We start from the raw sequence: 22,077 nt of genomic DNA, 5'->3' as shown, positions 1-22,077 counted from the left end.
TTTTTCAGAAATCGAGAAACTGGTGTGGGTTGAATGACAGAAGTCTATATTTTGTTTTGCTGTACACTGCAAAAAAAAAAAAAAAAAAAAAAAAAAAAAATCTCAATCTGAAGGAGTCATTTAATCATATTTTATCCCACTGGCAAAATTTGCTGGGATAAAATAATCCCACATATTTCAGAATGTTTTTGGAGGGGCAAGAACTTTAAATATGCTGAAACAAGGCAGAATAAAGCAAATCAGACTACTAGTATAAAGAAGATTTCAGTGGAAATAGGTGGGATTATTTAATCCCACTGGCAGAGTTTTACAGAAAAACAAGATTTTAATACTTATAATGAATGATGAATTTTTTTGCAGTGTGTCAAAACAAGCTGTGAAACATTAAACTGTCTGCATTTCAACCATTGTGGCCTTCATCAAGGCATGTCACATGATTTATTATGACCTCTGTTCATTCACATCATACTGGCAGAGGCAAACGTACAGTATGATAAATCACTCCTACAGCTTGGAAAAGTCCACATTCATAACTTGTTAGATGCCAACACTTATTTTTTACCAACCAGAGTTTGTTGTTATTCTGAGAATTTAACACCATATAGATTATTATTATCCTGGCCTGCTGGAGTTGCACTGCACTGTTTGCCACCTGTGTTGACACACCTCTCAATTCTTGATGCCAAGTAGATTATATCAGTGCCCGCAAAAAAAATCCCACCTAATCCTACTCGTTATCACCACAAGAAAGCTGACATGAACTGTTGCTCCCACTTCCCCGTGGCGTGGACGCGGCATAAGCCTCTGACGGACTCCTCTGAAAGACTATCTTGATTTCAGCAAAACTGCGTCAAGTGGATCATTTTTAGACAAAAGTAATGTCTATATTTATTAATCCACAAAGAGATTTTTGTGTACAGATAATTGTGTGGCTTCGGATAAACTGTGGAGTTAAGGTGCAGAGACAAACAGCGCATTAGGTGGGCAGTGCAAGGTGATGCGGCGTGGAGCTAGTGAGCCATGGGCGGGATGCAGAGAGCACTAATGACACGTCACCCCTAACCTCCTCCAGACCTTCAGTCTAATGGACTATGCACCCACACGTCGGGCCGGGGCGGAGGCTGGGAGGCAATGAGACGAACAGTCAAGTTAGCGAGCGGGCAGAGCCGAGCCGCAGCAAAGGGAAACAAATGAACACTTAGAGGGAAAACGAGCGTCTCTCTCAGCTGCCACACCAGACCCTGAGTAAACACCGAGGTCCCAGCTTCCCCCGTGTCACCAGCTGCTGTGGCGCAGGCCTGGGGGTTTAACCAGGCTGCAGGCTGCATGGGAAATGGCCTCTGGGACTAGATGTGTGTGTGTGGTTGTCTTTATGTGTTTGTGTGTGTGTGTGTGATCATTTATTTAAAGTTTGGACACTCCTAGGAAACTGTTTTAAGGTGCTCTGTGGATGGCGAGTGTACCAGACCGTCATGACCACAGTCACAGTCTCCTGTAAACCGCAGGGGTGTTGTATTTAAGTTAATTTTACTGAAAGTGTTGTAATCCACTACATTTGCAGTCTCATAATTACAGATTAACATTTTGTAGGCCCTCTATAAACGTCAGAAACTTTGGCAGCGTAACAGGACTGTTGCAAGGGAGGTGCAAGGGAAGGGAAAGTGGTAAATTTGCAAGAAAAACAGAAAAAAACTCAGACATTCTCTGAGATTAAAGTGGTAAATTTATGAGAAAAAGCTCACAAAATTTATGAGAAAAAAACTTAAAATTATGAGATTATGATCACAAAATTATGAGAAAAAACGAGAAAAAAAGACTCAAAAATGCTAAGATTATAAAGTTACAAATTTACAGGATAAAAAACTTTTCTTTTTGTGATCAAAGATCCAAAATTTCAGATTTTATAATCTCAGAATTTTCAAGTTCTTTTTCTCATTAATTTGTGAGTTTTTTTTCTTCTCCATGTCAAGCTGAACCATCATAAATTCTGGAAACTTTAACAATGAACTGTTGGCAGAAATGAAAAGAGTTATCTGTCTTTACTTTGTTGTGGCATTTTTTTTTTTTTTTTTTTTTTTTTTGCAATTTCCAAATTTCTAATAAAAAAGAATCTGGTTTTAACTTTGTACCATTGTCCTTTAAGAGTTTCATGTGAAAAATCACACGTAACAAAGTTATTGTTTGTACAAAGTAACTCGGCAACTCATGAGTGTATTTCAAATTAGTTACTTTTGACCTCCGAGCAGATGTTTACAGCAGTACTTCTGCTTTCACTTTGGCAAAATGTCAGAAAGTTAACCATACCTTTATTTGAGCAGAAATTTCTGTCATTCTTTCCAACGTTGCTTAGCTGTCTGTACACTTCAGGATCTACCATCTCATGTAAATCCAAAAACATCACTTTGGTTTGGTAATTGTATCCTAAAGCTCTCAAACATTCGCCTCTGGGACAATTATTATTTTATTTATTTAATGTAAAAACACGCCTCTTATTAGCCTAAACTATAAAGTAAGGCTGCAGTGGTCAAGAGCATCTCATCCTGCTTGACTGAGACTCCATAGATATGAAAATGCAAAAAAATTAAACAAAAAAACAACAAATAAATAAACAGTAAAAATGAAAGCCTTCCTCAACAGCAGTGAACTGTGCTCTGTGCAGCTCTGTGCCAGAGGACGCTGGGCTCACGAGTGTCCTCTGGCTCTCACAATTCTTTGGTACAAAACATCACAGAGCGGCTACGCTGTAAAGTTGAGCGTGTTTATTCCAGTTAACGCCGTGATTTCTGGGTATTAAAGTTCAAACCGTTTGACAAACCGTTGGCATTTGGATCCACAAAGTCGCTCGATGCGGCTTTAGCTTTACTGGTGCTGCGTTCTGTCCCTGCTGCTGCTCTGTGGCTCTGGGGAGCTCATGCCGCCGCACTCAGTCTCAGCTCTAATCAAATCAACTTATGATCTAACCCCCATTGAACACAGCTAATGTATGATGACATTATCTTCCCAGGTCAATACCACCCTTCACCAGGGCATTACCTCTGAATTAATCTCTGCCAATATGCTCTGAGGGAGAACAATCTCTCTGCGATGCAAAGCCAGTGAAGAAGAGAGTTTGATATTTGTGCGACCCGAGGCCTGGTCTTGCTGGAGAACATGCATGATTCAAAGCGAGGAGTTAAGCCTCTATTTGTTGCTGTTAAAACCAGGACTGAGCTGAGCATCGGTGCCCGTTTGCCAGGTCTCTCTGAGGAGGAATGAGTGAACAGCACAGATGGTCTGGTAGGCAGGCGGACTGTACGGCTGAGGGCTTGAGGGATTGAAACGGAGAACCCGCCTGACTGATGAGTCCCCACTCGGATGGCAGTGGTGTGGGTGTGAGTTATAGGCCTCACAGGGGTTCTGCGGGAATCTTTGGACTTGGGGGGATATTCAAAAGGGTAAAAAGGTGTCTAGCCGGCCAGTAATGGATGTCCCAGACAACCCGCCTTGAGGAAATTCATGTGTCTCGGCTTGAGCTTTGGAGACGTCTCCCTATGCACAAGATTTCATCTTCAGTACGCCAACAACTGCCCAGGGGTTGGTTGTTAGGGATCAGGAAGCCTCAGTCAGCTTTCGGCACCGCACCCTTAATCGCTCAAAGTGTCTCCTTCGGTCGGCCGCCCTGCTGACTGCTTCATTGAGCTTCTCATTGACTTTATCTGCTTGCACCTTTTCTGCAACTCCAGGAAAATGCTCCATTGTTCGACAAGGGGGGATTATATATATATTATACTGATGGAATGATTTGGTCAGCATGGGCAATAAAGCACTACAGTGGTCTATTGCACTGAAGGGATGTGATCTTCATCTTCCATTCCCCTCATCTCGTTAACACCATTGTCAGTAATGGATAATGGCCAGCGCTTCTCTCGCCAACTAATGAACACCAATATCAGTCTCTAGGTGGCCAGGATTGATGACATGGCCTAATCGCCCTGTCTAATTGATATTCCACCATGCAGCACATATATTTCCCTTACTGGGTCACAGTGTGATATTCCACTCTGGCCGAGTGGCCTAATGAGTATCTCACCTCATTGAGTGATAAGAAGCCATGCCTGGGCTAATGGCGGGGGAAGAGCCTCTTGGTCTCATACCTAATGACACTCTCAAGTTCGATAGCAAATCAATCAAGCAGCGCGTGTTAACATGTGAGAGCACATGTGGAGCTGTACAGTGATGTAGCTGGGTTTGCATGGTATCACGGCATCGTTCACAGTTTGAATCTTCAGTCTAAATGGCACACAGTGCGACGACCAACTGGTGCAGTCAGACTGGACGTGAAAATACTGTAATGAGACCCAAGACAGATGTGCTCTAGAGCCATTTTGGAGGGGAGAAAAATCACCAAGTTTATAATTCAGTAGCCCTAAGATATATCTAAGACCATCCATTCTGAAACTGTTTTTGTAAGACAAAATCTTAAAGGTGCATTCTGTAAGACTTTAATATAAAAACGCACCTGCCCTGGTGGCCTAACAGGCAACAGAGAAGAGTGTCCCATCATTCCTTGTTGAAATGATGCTGAATTGCTCCATGTGTCCTGATGAAATTCTTGGTGTCAGGTTTGAAAGTATGAAATCCAAGCTTTTTCTTGAACAGCAGCAAACACCATCCAGGGAAAGCTGGATTCACTGTTCGCTCTTTGTTCTCCATTGTCCTTTTGGTACCCTTTGGTAGGAAGCACTACAGGTAGTTTAAGTATAACAACAAAGTTCAAACTGTTTTCCTCTCGCTGCCATTTGGAGCTGCCGATGTGTGAATCTCGCTTGTGCGGCTTGACTTCACCTACACCTCCATCAAAAAACACAGCATGATTTGTTTTTATTCTGGGGACATTTTCACACTGATTTGCTTTGGTTCAAATCAGTGGATTAGTTAAAATTTTGTTGCTTTGTTCATTTGGTTTGGTTTTCTTTTCTTTTTTTTTTTGTTTCATGTTTATTTAGAGCCCTTAATGACGGTCTCAAAGGGTTTTACAGGCCCTCAAAACCAAACAACAACCCCATAAATCCTCATAGCAGGTAACAAAAAACTCATTAAAAAAAAAAACCCAAGGACAAATAGGGGAAAACTTGAATAAATCTGTGCAAAGGCCACAAATTGAGGGAATCTTTTTCAAGGTTTAGGGTTAGTGCAACGCGTGGTGAGTGGGAAATTATTTAGCCAATGCCACATCTAACATGGACGTGCAGTGCCGCCAGCAGCTTTAGCGTTTGTTCATTATTGCTCATTTGGACACAAGACCATGTATTTCCTCGTTGCTCCATGTCAACCCTAAGTTCATTTTGTTCCTATGTTGCTTACTGCAAGCTGCTAACGCTACTAAGGTGCATGTTATGGATCTTTATTTATGAAGCTGTAATGCAGAGGTTGTTTGTAACCAAGGGAGAGACTAAACTGACATACTTTTCCTCTGATTGGCTAACCCTAACCTTAACCAACGAAAGCAGCAATTACTGGCCAGTCAGAGGCGGGTAGGGTGGGCATGCAGGTCCAGTATGTCAATTTAGTCCCTCTCTTGTAACCAAACAGGTGTGAAAGCACCATTTAGGTTATAAAATGTGAAGGAGTCATTTTTTCCTAACGGTGGAGCTTTTTTCTTCCACTGGAATGAGACGTTCTCAGCCGTGGCGTGTATCACTTACGCTTCTGTCTTGTTGGACTGTCGCCGGCAGGGCACAGTGTTGCTGACACATGTGCCTGTCAGGGGGTCCACCGCCTCCACAATAACAAATGGCCGTTCCTCCAGGGTGGCTACCGTCAGATGCCTGTAGTCTGACACCGGCTCCAGATAGGACCCGTACCGCGGCCACACGGGGTATCGCATCTGCAGAATACCCGACTCGTAGGTCCCCACCTGGAAGAGTTGAGAGAGAGATGGAGGCTAAATCAGCATGCACTTGTAAAAAAAAAAAAAAAATCATGCACCTACCTCCAGATGGAGGATAAGACTTGTTCTCAATCAAGTGGACATTGATGGGTTCGAAGACAAACACACAAGGACACAGGGTTTCTGTTGCGCCCTATGAAAGGACCGCAGAGATTGTTGCTGCAATAAAGAGTCTGGGATGCCAGAAATCACAGCCTCTGCAACTCGACCTCAAAAGACTTTCAGTACAGAGTGAAACAATGGTGAAGACCGCGCGCCTCGCATTAATCTCAGACAAACCAGGTGAGGACACAGAGACACACTGTGCCACACAACATACAGTACAGGCCAAAAGTTTGGACACACCTTCTCATTCAATGCGTTTTCTTTATTTTCATGATTATTTACATTGTAGATTCTAACTGAAGGAATCAAAACCATGAATGAACACGTGGAGTTATGTACTTAATAAAAAAAGGTGAAATAACTGAAAACATGTTTTATATTCTAGTTTCTTCAAAATAGCCACTCTTTGCTCTGATTACTGCTTTGCACACTCTTGGCATTCTCTCGATGAGCTTCAAGAGGTAATCACCTGAAATGGTTTCCCAACAGTCTTGAAGGAGTTCCCAGAGGTGTTTAGCACTTGTTGGCCCCTTTGCCTTCACTCTGCGGTCCAGCTCACCCCAAACCATCTCGATTGGGTTCAGGTCCGGTGACTGTGGAGGCCAGGTCATCTGCTGCAGCACTCCATCACTCTTCTTGGTCAAATAGCCCTTATACAGCCTGGAGGTGTGTTTCGGGTCATTGTCCTGTTGAAAAATAAATGATCGTCCAACTACACGCAAACCGGATGGGATGGCATGTCGCTGCAGGATGCTGTGGTAGCCATGCTGGTTCAGTGTGAATTCAATTTTGAATAAATCCCCAACAGTGTCACCAGCAAAACACCCCCACACCATCACACCTCCTCCTCCATGCTTCACGGTGGGAACCAGGCATGTGGAATCCATCCGTTCACCTTTTCTGCGTCTCACAAAGACACGGCGGTTGGAACCAAAGATCTCAAATTTGGACTCATCAGACCAAAGCACAGGTTTCCACTGGTCTAATGTCCATTCCTTGTGTTTCTTCGCCCAAACAAATCTCTTCTGCTTGTTGCCTCTCCTTAGCAGTGGTTTCCTAGCAGCTATTTGACCATGAAGGCCTGATTGGCTCAGTCTCCTCTTAACAGTTGTTCTAGAGATGGGTCTGCTGCTAGAACTCTGTGTGGCATTTATCTGGTCTCTGATCTGAGCTGCTGTTAACTTGCGATTTCTGAGGCTGGTGACTCGGATGAACTTGTCCTCAGAAGCAGAGGTGACTCTTGGTCTTCCTTTCATGGGTCGGTCCTCACGTGTGCCAGTTTCGTTGTAGCGCTTTATGGTTTTTGTGACTCCACTTGGGGACACATTTAAAGTTTTTGCAGTTTTCCGGACTGACTGACCTTCATTTCTTAAAGTAATGATGGCCACTCATTTTTCTTTAGTTAGCTGATTGGTTCTTGCCATAATATGAATTTTAACAGTTGTCCAATAGGGCTGTTGGCTGTGTAGTAACCTGACTTCTCCACAACACAACTGATGGTCCCAACCCCATTGATAAAGCAAGAAATTCCACTAATTAACCCTGATAAGGCACACCTGTGAAGTGAAAACCATTTCAGGTGACTACCTCTTGAAGCTCATGGAGAGAATGCCAAGAGTGTGCAAAGCAGTAATCAGAGCAAAGGGTGGCTATTTTGAAGAAACTAGAATATAAAACATGTTTTCAGTTATTTCACCTTTTTTTGTTCAGTACATAACTCCACGTGTTCATTCATAGCTTTGATTCCTTCAGTGAGAATCCACAATGTAAATAGTCATGAAAATAAAGAAAACGCATTGAATGAGAAGGTGTGTCCAAACTTTTGGCCTGTACTGTATATCTCATACTTTGAGATTACATTGTGTTATCCGGTTTCTTTCTGATTTGTGACTCTGGATCCAGCGCGGCGCTGGGGAGGAAGTTTAGGTTGTAAACAAGTTGGATAGAATTGATTCTTGGGTCACTGGGGAAGTAGAAAGTGCAATTATACATCTACCGCAATGAAGGCAATTCCACCCCCTGTTATATTACCAGTTTGCTAATTTTAATTGGGTGTTGCAGGGAAAGGAGCATTCAAGCAAACAGAGTACATCATCGAGATTTAGAATAAACTATTACGAGCTCACTGACTTGAAGGAGCTGTGACCTGTTTTTGAAGTTCTCACCTTCTGCTTTAGAAATGGGAATGAAGGCCACAGGCGACCAAGTGACCCCAATTAACTGAAACATTGATCCATCCCATTGATTATTAGGAAGTTTATGATGTATATAATGTATTGACACTAAACATTTATTTCTCTGTAGTGATTCACAGGTCATTTACCACACAGATTTGTACATTTTTAGGCATTCAACTGTCACAATGCACAGCAATTATCAGGGTTTCAGTGTTTTGCACAGGAAACATGACGCAGTGCAAGTCTAATTAAAACAAGTGATAAGACGTAGATGCTTTGCTATACAAACGTTCCTCTTGTGTTATAATTAATTTGAAGATGCTACACTTATTGCAATGAATTAAATGTTTATACCATTTACTTTGCAAAAGTCATCACCCCTCGGGACTAAAATTAAATTATTAAGGTTAATCACCGGCTCAAAATGACTGAAGTATTTCTAATTACAAGGCGGAAATGAGCACAATTCATTACACTGTAATCATGCAGCATTTTATGTCCACTACAATAACAGGAACACAGTCAGTTTAATTGACAAACTTTTGTTTCTGTCAGAGTATTTATGGCATTATGGCTGCAAAGAACAACAGCACCCTGCAGGCTAAAATGGACTGGCTGCTAATTAAAGGAGTATCTGATCTCAACACAAACCATCAGTTAACTCTAGTCAATAGGCCATTACAGATGTTTACTGTTCTGCATGCATGTGTGTGTGTGTGTGTGTGTGTGTGTGTGTGTGTGTGCGTGCGTGCGTGCGTGCGTGTGCGTGTGCATGCACATAGATTTGCAAGCCTGTAAATGAATATTTGTTGCCAATCAAATGCTGGAAAAATCTGTTTGTGTAAACTGTTCATATAGGAGCTCATCAGCGTTTAATTTACTTTATCTGTTAGAAAAACTGAATTTGCAGCAGTGAAATTACATTTACTGATGAAATTGTGAAGTAACAACAGTAGCTACTGTGCCCCGCTGTTTGAAACATACATAATTAGTATTTAATAAGACAGTGAAACAGAAAAATTATAAAAATACAAAGGAAGCAAGGTCATTTGTATTAGACTAGCTGCTCTCAGTTTCTGTCAGTAGCCGACCAAATGAGCTCCACAGTCACTTCAGTTTTGTTGCTTAGCGCTCAGTGCGGCAAAAATTTAGGCTGTAATGCACAGAATAAACACAGAACAGGAATATTGGAGTTGACCTTTTTGGAGGAAACTGATGTGATAAAAATAGATAATGCACTATACATAACATAGCAAAAAATAACCACAATGTAAAGCATCTGCATTGTTTTAATTTTCAGTGCCAAAGACTCAACTGTTTCTTGGCGAGGCGCTGAGGTTTTTGGCTTGCAAACGTAAAAGTTACTTTCTAGTCCATGCCTGGGAACAAAAACTCCCCACTCAGAGTGTCTGTAGCAAAAGTAAAACTTCATAACAAGCCAAGCTCGGCATAATGTAAAGAAAAAAAAAAAGGGAAATCCACAGCAACTCGAAATGCAAGCGGTGAACTTGAGATGTTAATTAAAATCCAGCTCATGACCTATGCTGAACATCATCCCTCTCTCTCTTTTATCTTTACTGTCACTCTTCACTGTAACAAAGAACCATTTTGCAGAATTGCCAGGAATAAAATCACATTTTTTATTGTCTGAGCAGCACTTTTAATAGCACTTTTGACTTATTCAAATGCATATCAAAATGAGTGACAAAAAGATAGGCTGAGACTGACGCTGACGACAGCACCAGTACGTTTTATACTTTTTCCTGTGCCGCAGCACGGCGCGTCCCGTGAATCTGAATCTGTCTCCCTGATGGAGAGACATCACATGGATTTCCTCGCCATTCTCATGCACACTAGGCTCGGAGCCAAGTTCTCTGAGGGGAGGGAAGCGTGGATGATGAATTTGAAGACAACATCTGTGAGTGATGATGTGGACAAGCATAAAGAATCGCCTCAGCCTGCATGGATTAATCCTGCGATACACCCAAACTAAATGATGAGACATTACAGTCCACTGGAGGTCTGCTTTGATAGAAGGGCTCTATCTACCCTGTTGGAGATGAGAAAGATGACCAGGAGCTCTTCCATCTCCGTCAGAAGACTGCCAGAACCTGAACCTCCTCAGATGAAGGCACCTGTCCCTTGGCCACCAACACCAAAACTAAACAGCGTCATAATGGAGGCACCAAACTTATTTCTCTTATCCTGAATTCAACGGACAATCAGCATGCATGGGGTCACTCTCCCTGTCAATATACTTCAACATATTTACATATAAAACAAATTAAAAATGACCATGATGCTCCCCATAATTGGTGCAGGACCTTTTGGCCTGTTGGTGGCACTGTCAGTTTTCATTTTGTGGATGTTGGATATCAGAGTAAAAACCCGTCATTCCCCAAAAGTTTCATCAAATTTGACCTGGCAGTGTAAGAGATACTGAGTGTGAAGTTCAAGGCCCTTGTTGGCCTGGTGGTGGCGCTGTGGTGGGACAATCAAATCCAACCAAAACAGGCAGCAGAGGCTCAGAAATCACACGCGACGGACGGACAGATGGGGTCCGATCCATAGCCTGTTCACCGGTTTTCTATTATGTGGGACAGAAAACGCCTCAGTAATCAGGGTTTGTCACCCTCTATTGTTGCTGGAAGCCTCATTCACCAAAACAGAAATGTGAACCATTTATCAGCGACTATACAGTCACGTCCAACATGAATATGAAACTGCTGTATCATGGCAAGTAGTTGAGATGCAAGTCTGCACTCTCATTTCAGGAGAGAGCACAACCAGCAAATTATGTCCATAATCAGCATAATTGTATTGGTTTATTCTGCATTCCAGTCTCACTGAATGTACCTTTAAATTGCTTGGCACAACAAGTTTCTAATGTTTTCATATGAGACTCTCGTGGACCAGGAGGCACGTGTAAACAGGTGTACAAATCCTCATGATGATGTGTTAAACAGTATTCAGACACTGTAACTTTTTACATTTTTACATTATTATGTATTGTTATACATATATGCTTAGGTAAAGCATAAGCACATGCACACAAGCACAATATTGTGGTATTATTTAGTAATATAACTCAGTACAAACACTGCAAATTAAATCCTTGTGGGGGGATTGAAACACTGTATTATTGTATTCTACCAAAATTACAGCGTCTAATTGGCTTGTTAAGGAGTAAACAGCCTCAGTGGGCCGTGTGCTGGACAGGCTTTGTGGTTTGTGGTGGATTTCTTCTCTTCATTTAGTAGCAGTAGCTCAAAAACAGGCAAAAAGAAATTCACACTCTTTGTAAAAATCTCTTTTGATCTTGGTTTTACTTACGTATTCAGTAGACAGACCCCCCCAATACAAAGGGCAGTGCATGTTGGCTGGTTACTGCCCATATGAACTAAATCTATATAAGAGAAGTCACCAACGGATGTGATCAATGACCTGATCAAGCCCGGCGAAACGCTGCCATGTCTCGATTTGCCCTGTAAAGTCTGTCTGCTGAATCTGTAAATACATCCAAGACCAATGAGATTCTTCCAAAGAGCGTGGATTTCCCTTTCTCTGTTTTTGTTAAGAAGTAAGAAATGTACGAATGTGGGCAATTACTCATTTTTCTTTGTTTTGCCCTGTTACTGAGAGTATGTTTCAGTCCATATTCAGAGATGAACAATAAACAGAACAAATAATACATCTGTGCAAATGTCATCTTTCCAGTCCCTCCACTAAACTAATTCCTGTGATTTGATAGAAAACTTTTGTCTTTGATCAGCAGCAGTTTAACCCTGATGGAGGGAATTTGATGTTGATGTTGAACTTATTTCCAAAATATGTCGATTGAAATGATTGAGTTCACCTGGCTGCACTTCTGACATTCGGACAAGTCCTGCTGTCATGTCAACAAACCATTAACTTCACACATTTCTCCTCAGCCAATCTGCAGCAGCCGGACTTTAAATGGTAATCTATGTTAATGACATGCTAAACAGTGGCTGTGCTATAGGCTGCAGCTCAGTTATGAATGCATATGTCATGTTCATGTTGTGCTGATGTTGTGCGTCCCATCAGAGAAAGACCATAAAGAGTTCATTAAATCTTTGCTTGATGAAGTAGAGCAGGTGTGAAGAGAAGTATTTTAAATTACATTTTAATTTGTCCGTGGTTGATTTCTTCATGAAGAATAAGACCTGGGGGGCATGTTTGCCTATTTCTCATTCACAGTGTTTTCTCTTGGCTGAACGTCTTTATTAAAAAATACCTTACTGTTACTTTTGAACAAACATTACTGCTGTCAAAATGAATTCTGTAGTTTGTATTTACACCTGATTATTGCAGCATCTTGACCTATAGCGCGCTCATCTTGACACGAGAATACACATGATAAAACAAAGTTAATTTTCTGAAATTAATGAGTTCGTCTGGAGCGGCACCAGCACGGCGCCAAACTGCTGTTTAGTTTGGTGAAAGTGGCATCGACTCCCCACGTGAACTGTGGGTAAGAGTGGGGAGAGACACTTTTTCCTCTTTATAAAAGTGTTTTCAGTCCCTGGACCCCGGAGCTCTGCTGGTTTTCTCTCCCAGCTCATTAATTACAGTTATGTAATTAGCTTCAGCGGGCGTCCCAAGTGTAAAACAGTCTGGAATAAAAACCAGCAGGGCTCTGAGGATGAGGAGTCCCGAGGATGAGGACTGAAAACTAGTGGGACAGAACACATCAGGTCTGGCCAGGATTTTTTTTTTTTTTTATCTGCGGCTGTGCACTTGTTGGAGTCAATCAGTGCGACTGTTTGATTAGACGTTCAAATAACAGATGAAATAGCCTTAAATAAATTCTCACAAAAAGAAATCAGTCAATCAATCAAAGCAGAAAATCCTTCCAATGTTAGGGTGCATGCCATCGGAAATTCATTTGCGAACAGTTGTGGTAATTTTGCAGAATTCATAACTCTATAATGATTATTAACTATTATTTTCCATTGCTTGTATCTATCTGTCTAAAGTCTTGATGCTGGAGAGGAAAAGTGTTGAAATTAGTTGAAATGCATGTTGTAGTTTATAACTGTATCGGTTCAAAGACCCTCTCATTTGAAAAATTATGTTGTTTGTTTGTCAGTGTGGTATTTTATTGGAAGGAAATTGCCCTGTGCTGCTCAAATTGTAAGCGATGAAGGTTGTTTTAACCTCCTGGATGCTCAACTTTGAGTTTCAACTTGTGCAAATTAATCAAGTCGGATTTCAGCTCCACTAAAGTGGTAAATGTGGATTTTGTTGTTCGTCGCTGAAAGGAAACTTCATGAACTAATTAAAAAGATGTTAATTTTTTCGTGCTTGATGAGCGTGTTATAAAGTCGGTTAAAATGTAAATACACTGCAAATAATTGTTAACAGTTCATTATTTCGCTCCCACTTGTTTTTTTTTTTTTTTCCAAATATGAAAATACATGCACATTAACTGTCCTGGAAGAGCAGATACACAAAGTCACTCTTCCCTTCCATGTTTAATGAACATGAAATCTCACATGTCCTTCTGTTGGTTCCACACACACTTCACTGTGCTACGGTAAATGTCATTAACTGCCTGAAGAGATTAGAAAGTGTCACGCTGGACAAAATGTTTTTCATCCTCCTCACATAATCTGGTGTTTGTACAGGAACGGGGACAATCCTGTCTGATCATACAGCTCGTCTCAATGGAAATGAAAAATGTGAGAGGAAAAAAAAAGAAATTGCTCAAACATCTTGATTCGCACCTGGCGCGTTAGTTATTCCGCTCTCCTGCCGGCCTATTGATCAGTTCTGCTGTTTTCCTATTACCCCGGCTCATGGGCCTCGTCAAGTCGATCCGAATTTCAAATCGCGGGGAAAATACGGTGAGATGAAACTCGGCGTGTCCCCGTGGCTTGTTAGCTGCTCACATCGCTGAGCTCTTCACATTGTTATCACTCTCAAACTGCTCACAGAAAACAATCCACATTTCACGATGTGTCACATTGCCATGGTCTGCTCTCGGTGACTGACAGGCACAGTCAAAAGCATAAAAAGTAGGGCTAGATTTATAATTGATGGGTTTTGGCCACTGCTGCGTTCCCAATTTGCCCTGAACCCTCACAGGATGTCACTGCAGTCATTTTTGAAAAACTTCGAATTTAAGTGGATTTGTGTTTTAATTTAAACTGAAGGATTACATCAGCATGTACAGGTTGAGGAAACTGTACAACCTGCTTTGAAAAGCCTTTGGATGGGCTCAAAAAGTCATAGTCACTCTGAAAACAAAGCCTTTTTTTTTTTTTCTTATTTCCTGAAAAGCTGACATTTGGGAGCTACGAGGTGTTCACCCAAAAACGACAATATGGAAAACAACTTGCGGGAAAAGAGAAATAAAACCCTGTCACTCCGGCGGCATAAAAGGCCATTGAGGAAATATTTCGATCATTTTTTTTCCCTTTTTGTTTTCGGTTTATGAATACATTTCCAGCCGGTGTGACTGTAATTTCAGCGGCTTCTGGGTGTTGAAGACGTACAGCCCGGGAACGGCAGCTTTTCCGGCTTGTATATCAACCTGCCAGATAGCAGCAATGACAGGAACACTTCTCCTCCTGCGGGGCTTCTTCACTCTGTCACCACTATATCACCTCTTTTCTCTTCTTTTTTTCATGCTCTCCCTCCATCTTCCAAGTTACCTTGACTTTTAGATTGGGGAGGAAGTCAGCGGCGGCATTAGCAGCTGAGCGATGACACCCAGGCACTTGCAAAGTACGGGAACAGACGGCTGCAGCGTAATGATTTAAGTGGCTAATAAACAGAGTGTTGTGTGAGGTGTGTGAGGTGTGTGAGGCAGGCCATCCGTCTGCGGCGTCAGGCTGAGACTGGCGATACACGCTATAGGTGATGTGTGTGTGAACATATCAGAGTGGCTGCCCTGTAACTTGTACAATAAGTAGACTGGTGAAGGCAATCAAAAGGACAGATTGATTTTCGCCTCTGGGAGAGGAGAAGCCAAAGGTGCAAAGACGGCAAGTGAGCGCCTGAGAGGCGTCACCTCACACTTCTGAGGCCGGCTTTCTCCCAAATTTTTCAGGAGTGCAGTGCTCACAGAATTAGGGGCGCTCTCACACCCATTGTTCGCTTGCTTTGGTCCAATCTGAGGTGCGAAGTTGCTGCTTTGTTGCGTTGTTGTTGTTTTTTTTTTTTTTTTTTGGTGAGATCACACACCTTTGTGCAAACACACGACACCCGGTGGAGCAGGACGTACGTCCGTGCAGACAGCTGTGTTTTGCACCAACAGATCATTACTGCAACATGGACGAACAACAACATGACAAGGTACACCTCTGGGTCTTTTATGTTTCCACAGGCCCGTATTTCCAGAGCATCACCTCCTCATTACTTAACGTTTGCTGTCCCGGCTCATTTTGGCAGCACCAGCGGCTCTGTCTGGCAGCTGTCAACATCTGCTTTCAACCCACAATGCACTGTGTTTTGGTTTTCATTTTATAGGAGACCACAGTGTCTTCCGCTTGGGACTTTTCAGGCAGACCATGACTCGCCTCAGCTCTCCAAACCTGTGAACCGAACTAACAGTAAATGCACTGAGGTTCAATTAAAATGAACCAAACATGTTAGGAGTGAAAAAAAAAATCCGATTTTCACTCTGCTCATGATCTTAGCCTGTAGCTTACAAAAAGGCTAAACGGCTATTCTTTGGATTTACATTGCTAAAAAAACCAAAACAGACTGTCAGTTAATTGCGTGTGTTTTACAGAATAACTAGATCAGATGCTCTTTTTTTTAGATTGGAATAAAGAGACAAAGCCTACAATGAAAATGTCAATTAAGATCAGTCAAACAATTTATGGATATAAGTACAATGACACAATTATTGCTGCGACTTGGATTTTGCAGCAGATTCATATATATTGAATATTAAGAAATACACATCTCTCTCTTAATTAACCCTCCTGGAACCTGGCTGAAGCTCACCAACATGATTTTTTTTTGACCCGCGGGTAAACACATGTAGACCAAAAAGCTTTGCGCCAACCCGTGCATCACTGATATCCACAGCACATTATTTGTTTTGCACAGTTTGTGTGCATTTTATAAACTTTTATGTGACAGAGTTAGACTGCTGGGGGATTTACACACAGGGTCACAGAGCCAACTTATTTTATTTGTCTTTGTCACACTTGCAGCAACGATAATAACATTAACAGTTCAAAACCGTGAATTGAATGAATGTATTTCATCCGAGGGGGGCAATGCCCTTCATCGCTAATGTACAGCACGGCAGGAAGCCAAAGAGAAAAGTGAGGAGTGAAGCTCTTTCTTTATCTGTTGAGATAAAAGAAACTCCTGAACAAGAATACAAAAGGCGATCAAAACCTGGCCTGAATAAAAGAGAGAGGGAAGCGTCCGTTTGGCACTGATATGAAGGTGACCAGGCTGGCTTTTGTTGTTTGATGCATAAAGAGGATAAATTGGCTGTGCACTAATTTGTCAGTCGTTCAAAATGACTGAATTCATTGTTTTGTTGTTATTTTGTGTCCATCTATTGTGCTAAGTGCTGATCGCTGGGGTGAGATCAGCTGTCTGTCAAACAGAGGACCTTAGACTGTGATCGCTTTCTCCTTGGGTTTGGTTAATAAAGTTTGAGTATCTGTACGACGTGTCTTATTCTTATGACGGCAAATAAAACGCTGCTTGAAAAATTCACACTCCTGAAGATATTGAGAGATGTTAATGGAGCTGTCAAACAAGCCATTTGATTGGCTGATGTAAAACGCATCACGAAGGTCAGCTGTGCACAAGTGAGGGAATGCTGCCACACACAGCAGCATGGAAACGTCTGCGATAATGGCTTAAACATTATCGCGAGGACTTGTTTGTCCATAGATTGAGCATAAAAAAAAACGTTTATTTATATGTAAACGTTCAGTCTTCAATCCCCAATCCCCAATTCCTAAGTCCTTTACCCAATTCCCCTTCAGGAACTGGATAAAGCACAAAAAAACTGGCACAAGCACGTAATTTGATGGCTGAATCTGCATGGTTCACACATGGCCAGCCTGACTCTGTCGAGGTTTCGTTTTTGTGTTTTTGGACTCTTGTTTTTCTGTTTTCCTGTGGTCTCTTGGTCTTTGTGGCCTTGGATATGTACTGATTGGTTGTCTCTGACATATTGTACTGCTGTCTGTTGTCTGCTGTTTGTTGTCATTGTTGTTGTTGTTTTTACGTTCAGGAACTGCTGAACTGAATTGCCCCCTTGGGGACTGATAAAGTTGTCTGAATCTGAATCTGAATCTTGTCCTGTTCCCATAAGTATTTTCACCTGTGTCTGGTTAAGGCTGAATTATGCTTCCGCGTAGGAAGAGCGTACGGAGGTTGTGCGGAGCTTACGGGGGTTGTGCGACCGCCGCAGAGCCTTGCCGCGCGCCTCCCAAAAATTGTAACTACGCGGACCCTCCGCAGCCCCACAAGAGCTGTGATTGGTCCGCCGAAGTACACTATTTCCGGCATTTCGTTGCAACCGGCACCACATTCCTGTTGTTGTGCCGTCAGCGCCGTTTTTTTTTTTTTTTTTTTTTTTTTAAACTGTTGTGTCTCGACTCGTCGGTTGTGTTTGAAAACTTTGGAGAGTGCCCGCACCTATGCACCTATACGACTGGTCCACTCGCCACAAAAGAGCAGCGACCATACGTCACAAGGTCTACGTTGGTGGGAGGAGAATTGCTCTGTGTGTTTGCAGAGGTATGTTGGACACACACGCGCTGCGTAGGAAATGCGTGCTTCGCACAACCCCCGTACGCTCTTCCAACGCTGAAGCATAATTCAGCCTTTAGTCTTGTTTGCCCCTCCCAGTGCCACACCTGTCCTGTGTCTGTCAATTACCCCTGATTGTTCTGATCCCTCCCAGTGTTTCCCTCAGCCTATCCTCTGTGTTCTCCTGTCTTGTGCTCCAGCCCCTTCCCCAGGTGTGTCTTGTTAGCTATTTAGTTCTTGTGTATTTAAGTCCTGTTTTGAGTTCTGTTCCTCATCTAGTCATTAGGTTGGTTTCCATCCAAATATATCGAAATTAAAATGCGAATTTATGCCGTTTCCATTAGTTTTGTTTTGCGATTATTGAGAGGAAAGTGCGCCGTGAGATGACGCCGTGAGATGACGCCGTGAGATGACGCCGTGAGATGACGCCATAAGATAACGTCTGTGTGTCGACTGAACAACAACAAACACTCAGCTGACACTCAACAGCTGATCATGGACAGATTCCTGCTGAACTTGTCGGCTCTTGGGAGAAGTCTGCTTACTATTTTGGCAGTGCTAACTTCGTACCGAACCATCCTAAATAAGGAATAAGAGACTAATAATAATAATAATAAGACTGTAGTGTAGAAGTGTGATGTGGTATCCGGTTCAGTCATCGTTTATTCGCAAAACCTGTTTCCACAGCAAAAAGTCGCATTTTCTTTTATCGATACGCTGAGAAATCCACCCCCTCCAAGCGTAAAAAAGTTTTTTTTTTTTTTTCGCAATTTCTGAAAATGCGAATAAAAATAGGTGGATGGAAACCCAGCTAGTGTCTTTGCTACCATATATTCCCAGTGTTTCCTTGTTTCCTGCGTTTCCTGCGTTTCCTGCGAATCCTGTGAGTTAATTAAAAGTTTTGTTGTTTGCTGAGCTCCGTGCCTCATCGCTCCTGCATTTGGGTCCAAACCTACCACCACCATGACAGACTCCCTTCTGATTGTACATTTTCTTATCTGTTGACTCTAAAGGGTTCTCACTTCAGTCAACCCTTAGCAGTTTTGTGAAGTTTTTAATTCTGTCTTAAGATGGTAAACAGTGATACGGGGCTATAAATAAACCTGAACTTGAACTGAACTTGAACTTAATTACGCCTGTAATGAAAGCGTGTTAACCCACTTAGGTCAGGTTGTGCATAAGTGCAGCGCAAAGTTCAGTGTGAATTTTGTTCAAATACAATAATCTGTCTTTGAACCTGGGCAGTGTAGTGATCTAGTGGCCAAATCATACAGAATCCCTTATTATCAGAGCTGCCAATTACACAGCCAAAGCCCAGGGCCTTAATAACATATTGGAAATGAATACGTACCCTCACTCAGAAAACATCCATAGACTGTAATTAGATCTGAAACGCCTGTGGCTGTTTACTTTCAATGGGAAGTTTCACTAAACACCCTTTACTCAGGCACTGGAGGTAGTCAGCCCCGATCCAGTCTGGTATCCACCCCCCAACCCCCTGCTTTTATTAATGATATTAATTCCTCAGTCTCCAATCAGGCTAATGATGCAGTGTTTTGCAGCATTTTTCAAAGGCACCGGACAAAAGTGTGTGTGCATGTGGGTGTTTGTGTGTGCTGGACAGAAAAGATGGGAAACAGCAAAAGAAAGACAGAGAGAGAGAGAAAGGAAATGTGTGTGTATGTGTGTGTATCCGTGGAGGGGGGGCTCCTTTATCAAGCAGTTTAGTGGTATCAGTGCAGCTCTGCCTGACTCCTTTGACTAGTCTTTACAAAGAGACCACTGATGCATGAAATCGCTCGCTCCACTTCAGGAATGCAGAAGAAGACAATACCGAAACACACTCTTCAGCTCCTCCAGCAGCATTTTACTGAGAGTTAGGTTTGGTTATGGCTGTATTTATTTGGAGGTGGTGACTAAAGAACAGATTACGGCCCAGATTTAATGGGCACCAAAACCTTTTCAGTGTTTGAAGCCAACATTAAGACCTGTCGCTGGTGCAAGACCACATCTTCTTGACCAGTCGGGGGTCACATTATGGGTTTTGCACAGGCTTTAGCAAATCTTGGCCAAGTGCTCAGGCAAAAACAAAATACCAGAAAGGAAATTCTAAATTAACTCGCAGTTCACACTCAAAGTGTGAAAAACGTACCTTGTCCCACTGTCTCTCTCTGTCCAGTGTGATAATTATCATGGACGGGTTGACCAGGTAGCCGTCGCTGTTGAAGGAGAAGTCATTGTGCTCCCAGGTGACGTTCATCATGTGCCTGCAGTGACAGCCAAAGAGAAATATGATGCGATTAAAAACACCCAAAATAAAAAATGAAACCCACCGTTATCACCAGGTGAATCAGATCAGTCTGTTTATTTAGAAAAACCAAACCTTTCAGTATTTTCACTGAATAAAATTTCCAACTCTACCCTTCCCAAACCAATGGATGAAAATGTCAAAAATGCATTGCCATCAAGCTTACCGCATTTTTATGTTTTTTTTTTTTGTTTGTTTGTTTGTTTGTTTGTTTTTTTAAAGTTTAATATTTTTTTCTTTCATTTTTTACAATAGATTTTTTTTTTTTTTTTTTTTTACATATTTTACATATTTTTCTTACTTATTAATAGTTAAATCCATTTTTTTTTTTTTTTTTTTTTTTTTTTTTTACCGGTCTACCCTTTCTAGCCCTAACCCTAACCAAAAAGCATCTTCACAGACCAAAGTGGCAATTTTTGAACGTTTTAAAAAGAAATAAAGAGGAGTTTGTACATTGATACTGTGTTCAGTTTTCAGAGGGTTAAATCATCTCTGTTTCTCGCAGCTCCTGAAAAGTTAACATTTTGGCTATATTTTGTAAAAAGGGCCTCCTTTGCCTCCACTGTGTATTCACTGTCATTCTTTATTACATTAAACCTATGGCGCTGCTCTCTCACCTCTCCGTCACTCCAGCAGAGGTGATGAAAACCTGCTGGGAGGAGAATAGCCCCCGGCCTTGTCTGTGTGTGAAAAGCCTATTTAATCTGGTAATCTGTGATAATCCCATTAACAGGTGAAGTGACTCATTATCAAAAGCTCATTAAAAACAAAAAAAAAAGACTCCTAATCAAATGAGGACAAGCCCGCTGACCGCTGAGGACCGAGAAGGAAGCTTGTCCTCAAATGTTTTTCTTTGAACTGCAGATCTGACAGGAAAGAGGAAAAATTGTGTCTGGTGGGGTGACACCGTTTGTACGGGGAATATAAAGTGCCTTGTTCTGTCTTCCAGACCTTCATTTTCTGAGCGCGGCCATTGCTACTCAAATCATGTCTGCAGGGTCTATGAAGTGAAAAAAAAAGAGGGTTTGCACAGCGGTATCAAAGTCCGAGATAATGTTCGTGATTTCCACTTTTTCAGGGAAAAGCTTTGCCTCACAAAAGGAGAAGTTACCTCGCCTAAGGCTAGCCGTTCTCAAAGAAGAAAATTAACATCTGAGATCAGAGAGGGAGAGTGATGTTTTATAATACAAGTGACCTGTGTCTAATTTTCTCACTATACTGCTCTGAACAACTTACCCATACAATTTGCATGTGAGCATACACATAAACATGCACACATTTACACACAGGGCCGCCCTCACCCTCCGTCTGACTGTCCATATCCCCTCATTTCTGCCCTGCCTGATTTCTCATTCCAATTTCCCTGAGTGATGCTGGAGCTGTTTTCTTTTCCCCGAGTTTCCCTTTGGCTGATTAAAAACATTTCTCTGACAAAACAGGATTTGCTCCATGTTCGCTGGCACAGATGGCACCAGATTGCTCTTTTGGGGCCGGGTTATGCGAAGAGAGGGCGCACCGTTATCGGATGTCACCAGCCCTCCATCTCCCTCATCCTCCCACTCAATTAACTTACAGTCTCCAAGAGATAGGGGAGAGCACAGTGGTGAGGCGATAGATGGCGAAAGGGTCGAGGACACGATTCGGGAGACAGTCGCTGTAAAAAGTGCTCCACAGTAACACACAAATGGAAAGTCTTAAATAAATGACCGGTGGGCAACTGTTGATCTCTTTTTTGGCATCCTCCAGAGATATAAGTGGGTTCAAGTCCATTTTTGAATGGGTAACACCAGCTCCTCAAT

At 42.1% G+C, this 22,077-nt stretch overlaps 1 protein-coding gene across 1 annotated transcript in view; it reads right to left on the bottom strand.

The window, feature by feature from the left end:
• The window catches only part of grin2ca (glutamate receptor, ionotropic, N-methyl D-aspartate 2Ca), a 76,124-nt gene that overhangs the window by 15,787 nt on the left and 38,260 nt on the right, over positions 1 to 22,077 (bottom strand). Inside the window, exons 4-5 of the mRNA XM_030058208.1 lie at positions 20,123 to 20,237; positions 5,685 to 5,896 (exon numbers count right to left, since the gene is read on the bottom strand). Of these exons, the coding sequence (XP_029914068.1) occupies positions 5,685 to 5,896; positions 20,123 to 20,237 (327 nt within the window). The remainder of the gene's footprint in view (positions 1 to 5,684; positions 5,897 to 20,122; positions 20,238 to 22,077) is intronic.

Source organism: Myripristis murdjan, chromosome 8, assembly GCF_902150065.1.
Source record: "Myripristis murdjan chromosome 8, fMyrMur1.1, whole genome shotgun sequence".
Classification (NCBI taxonomy): Eukaryota; Metazoa; Chordata; class Actinopteri; order Holocentriformes; family Holocentridae; genus Myripristis; species Myripristis murdjan.
This window is presented reverse-complemented; position numbering and strand designations above follow the sequence as displayed.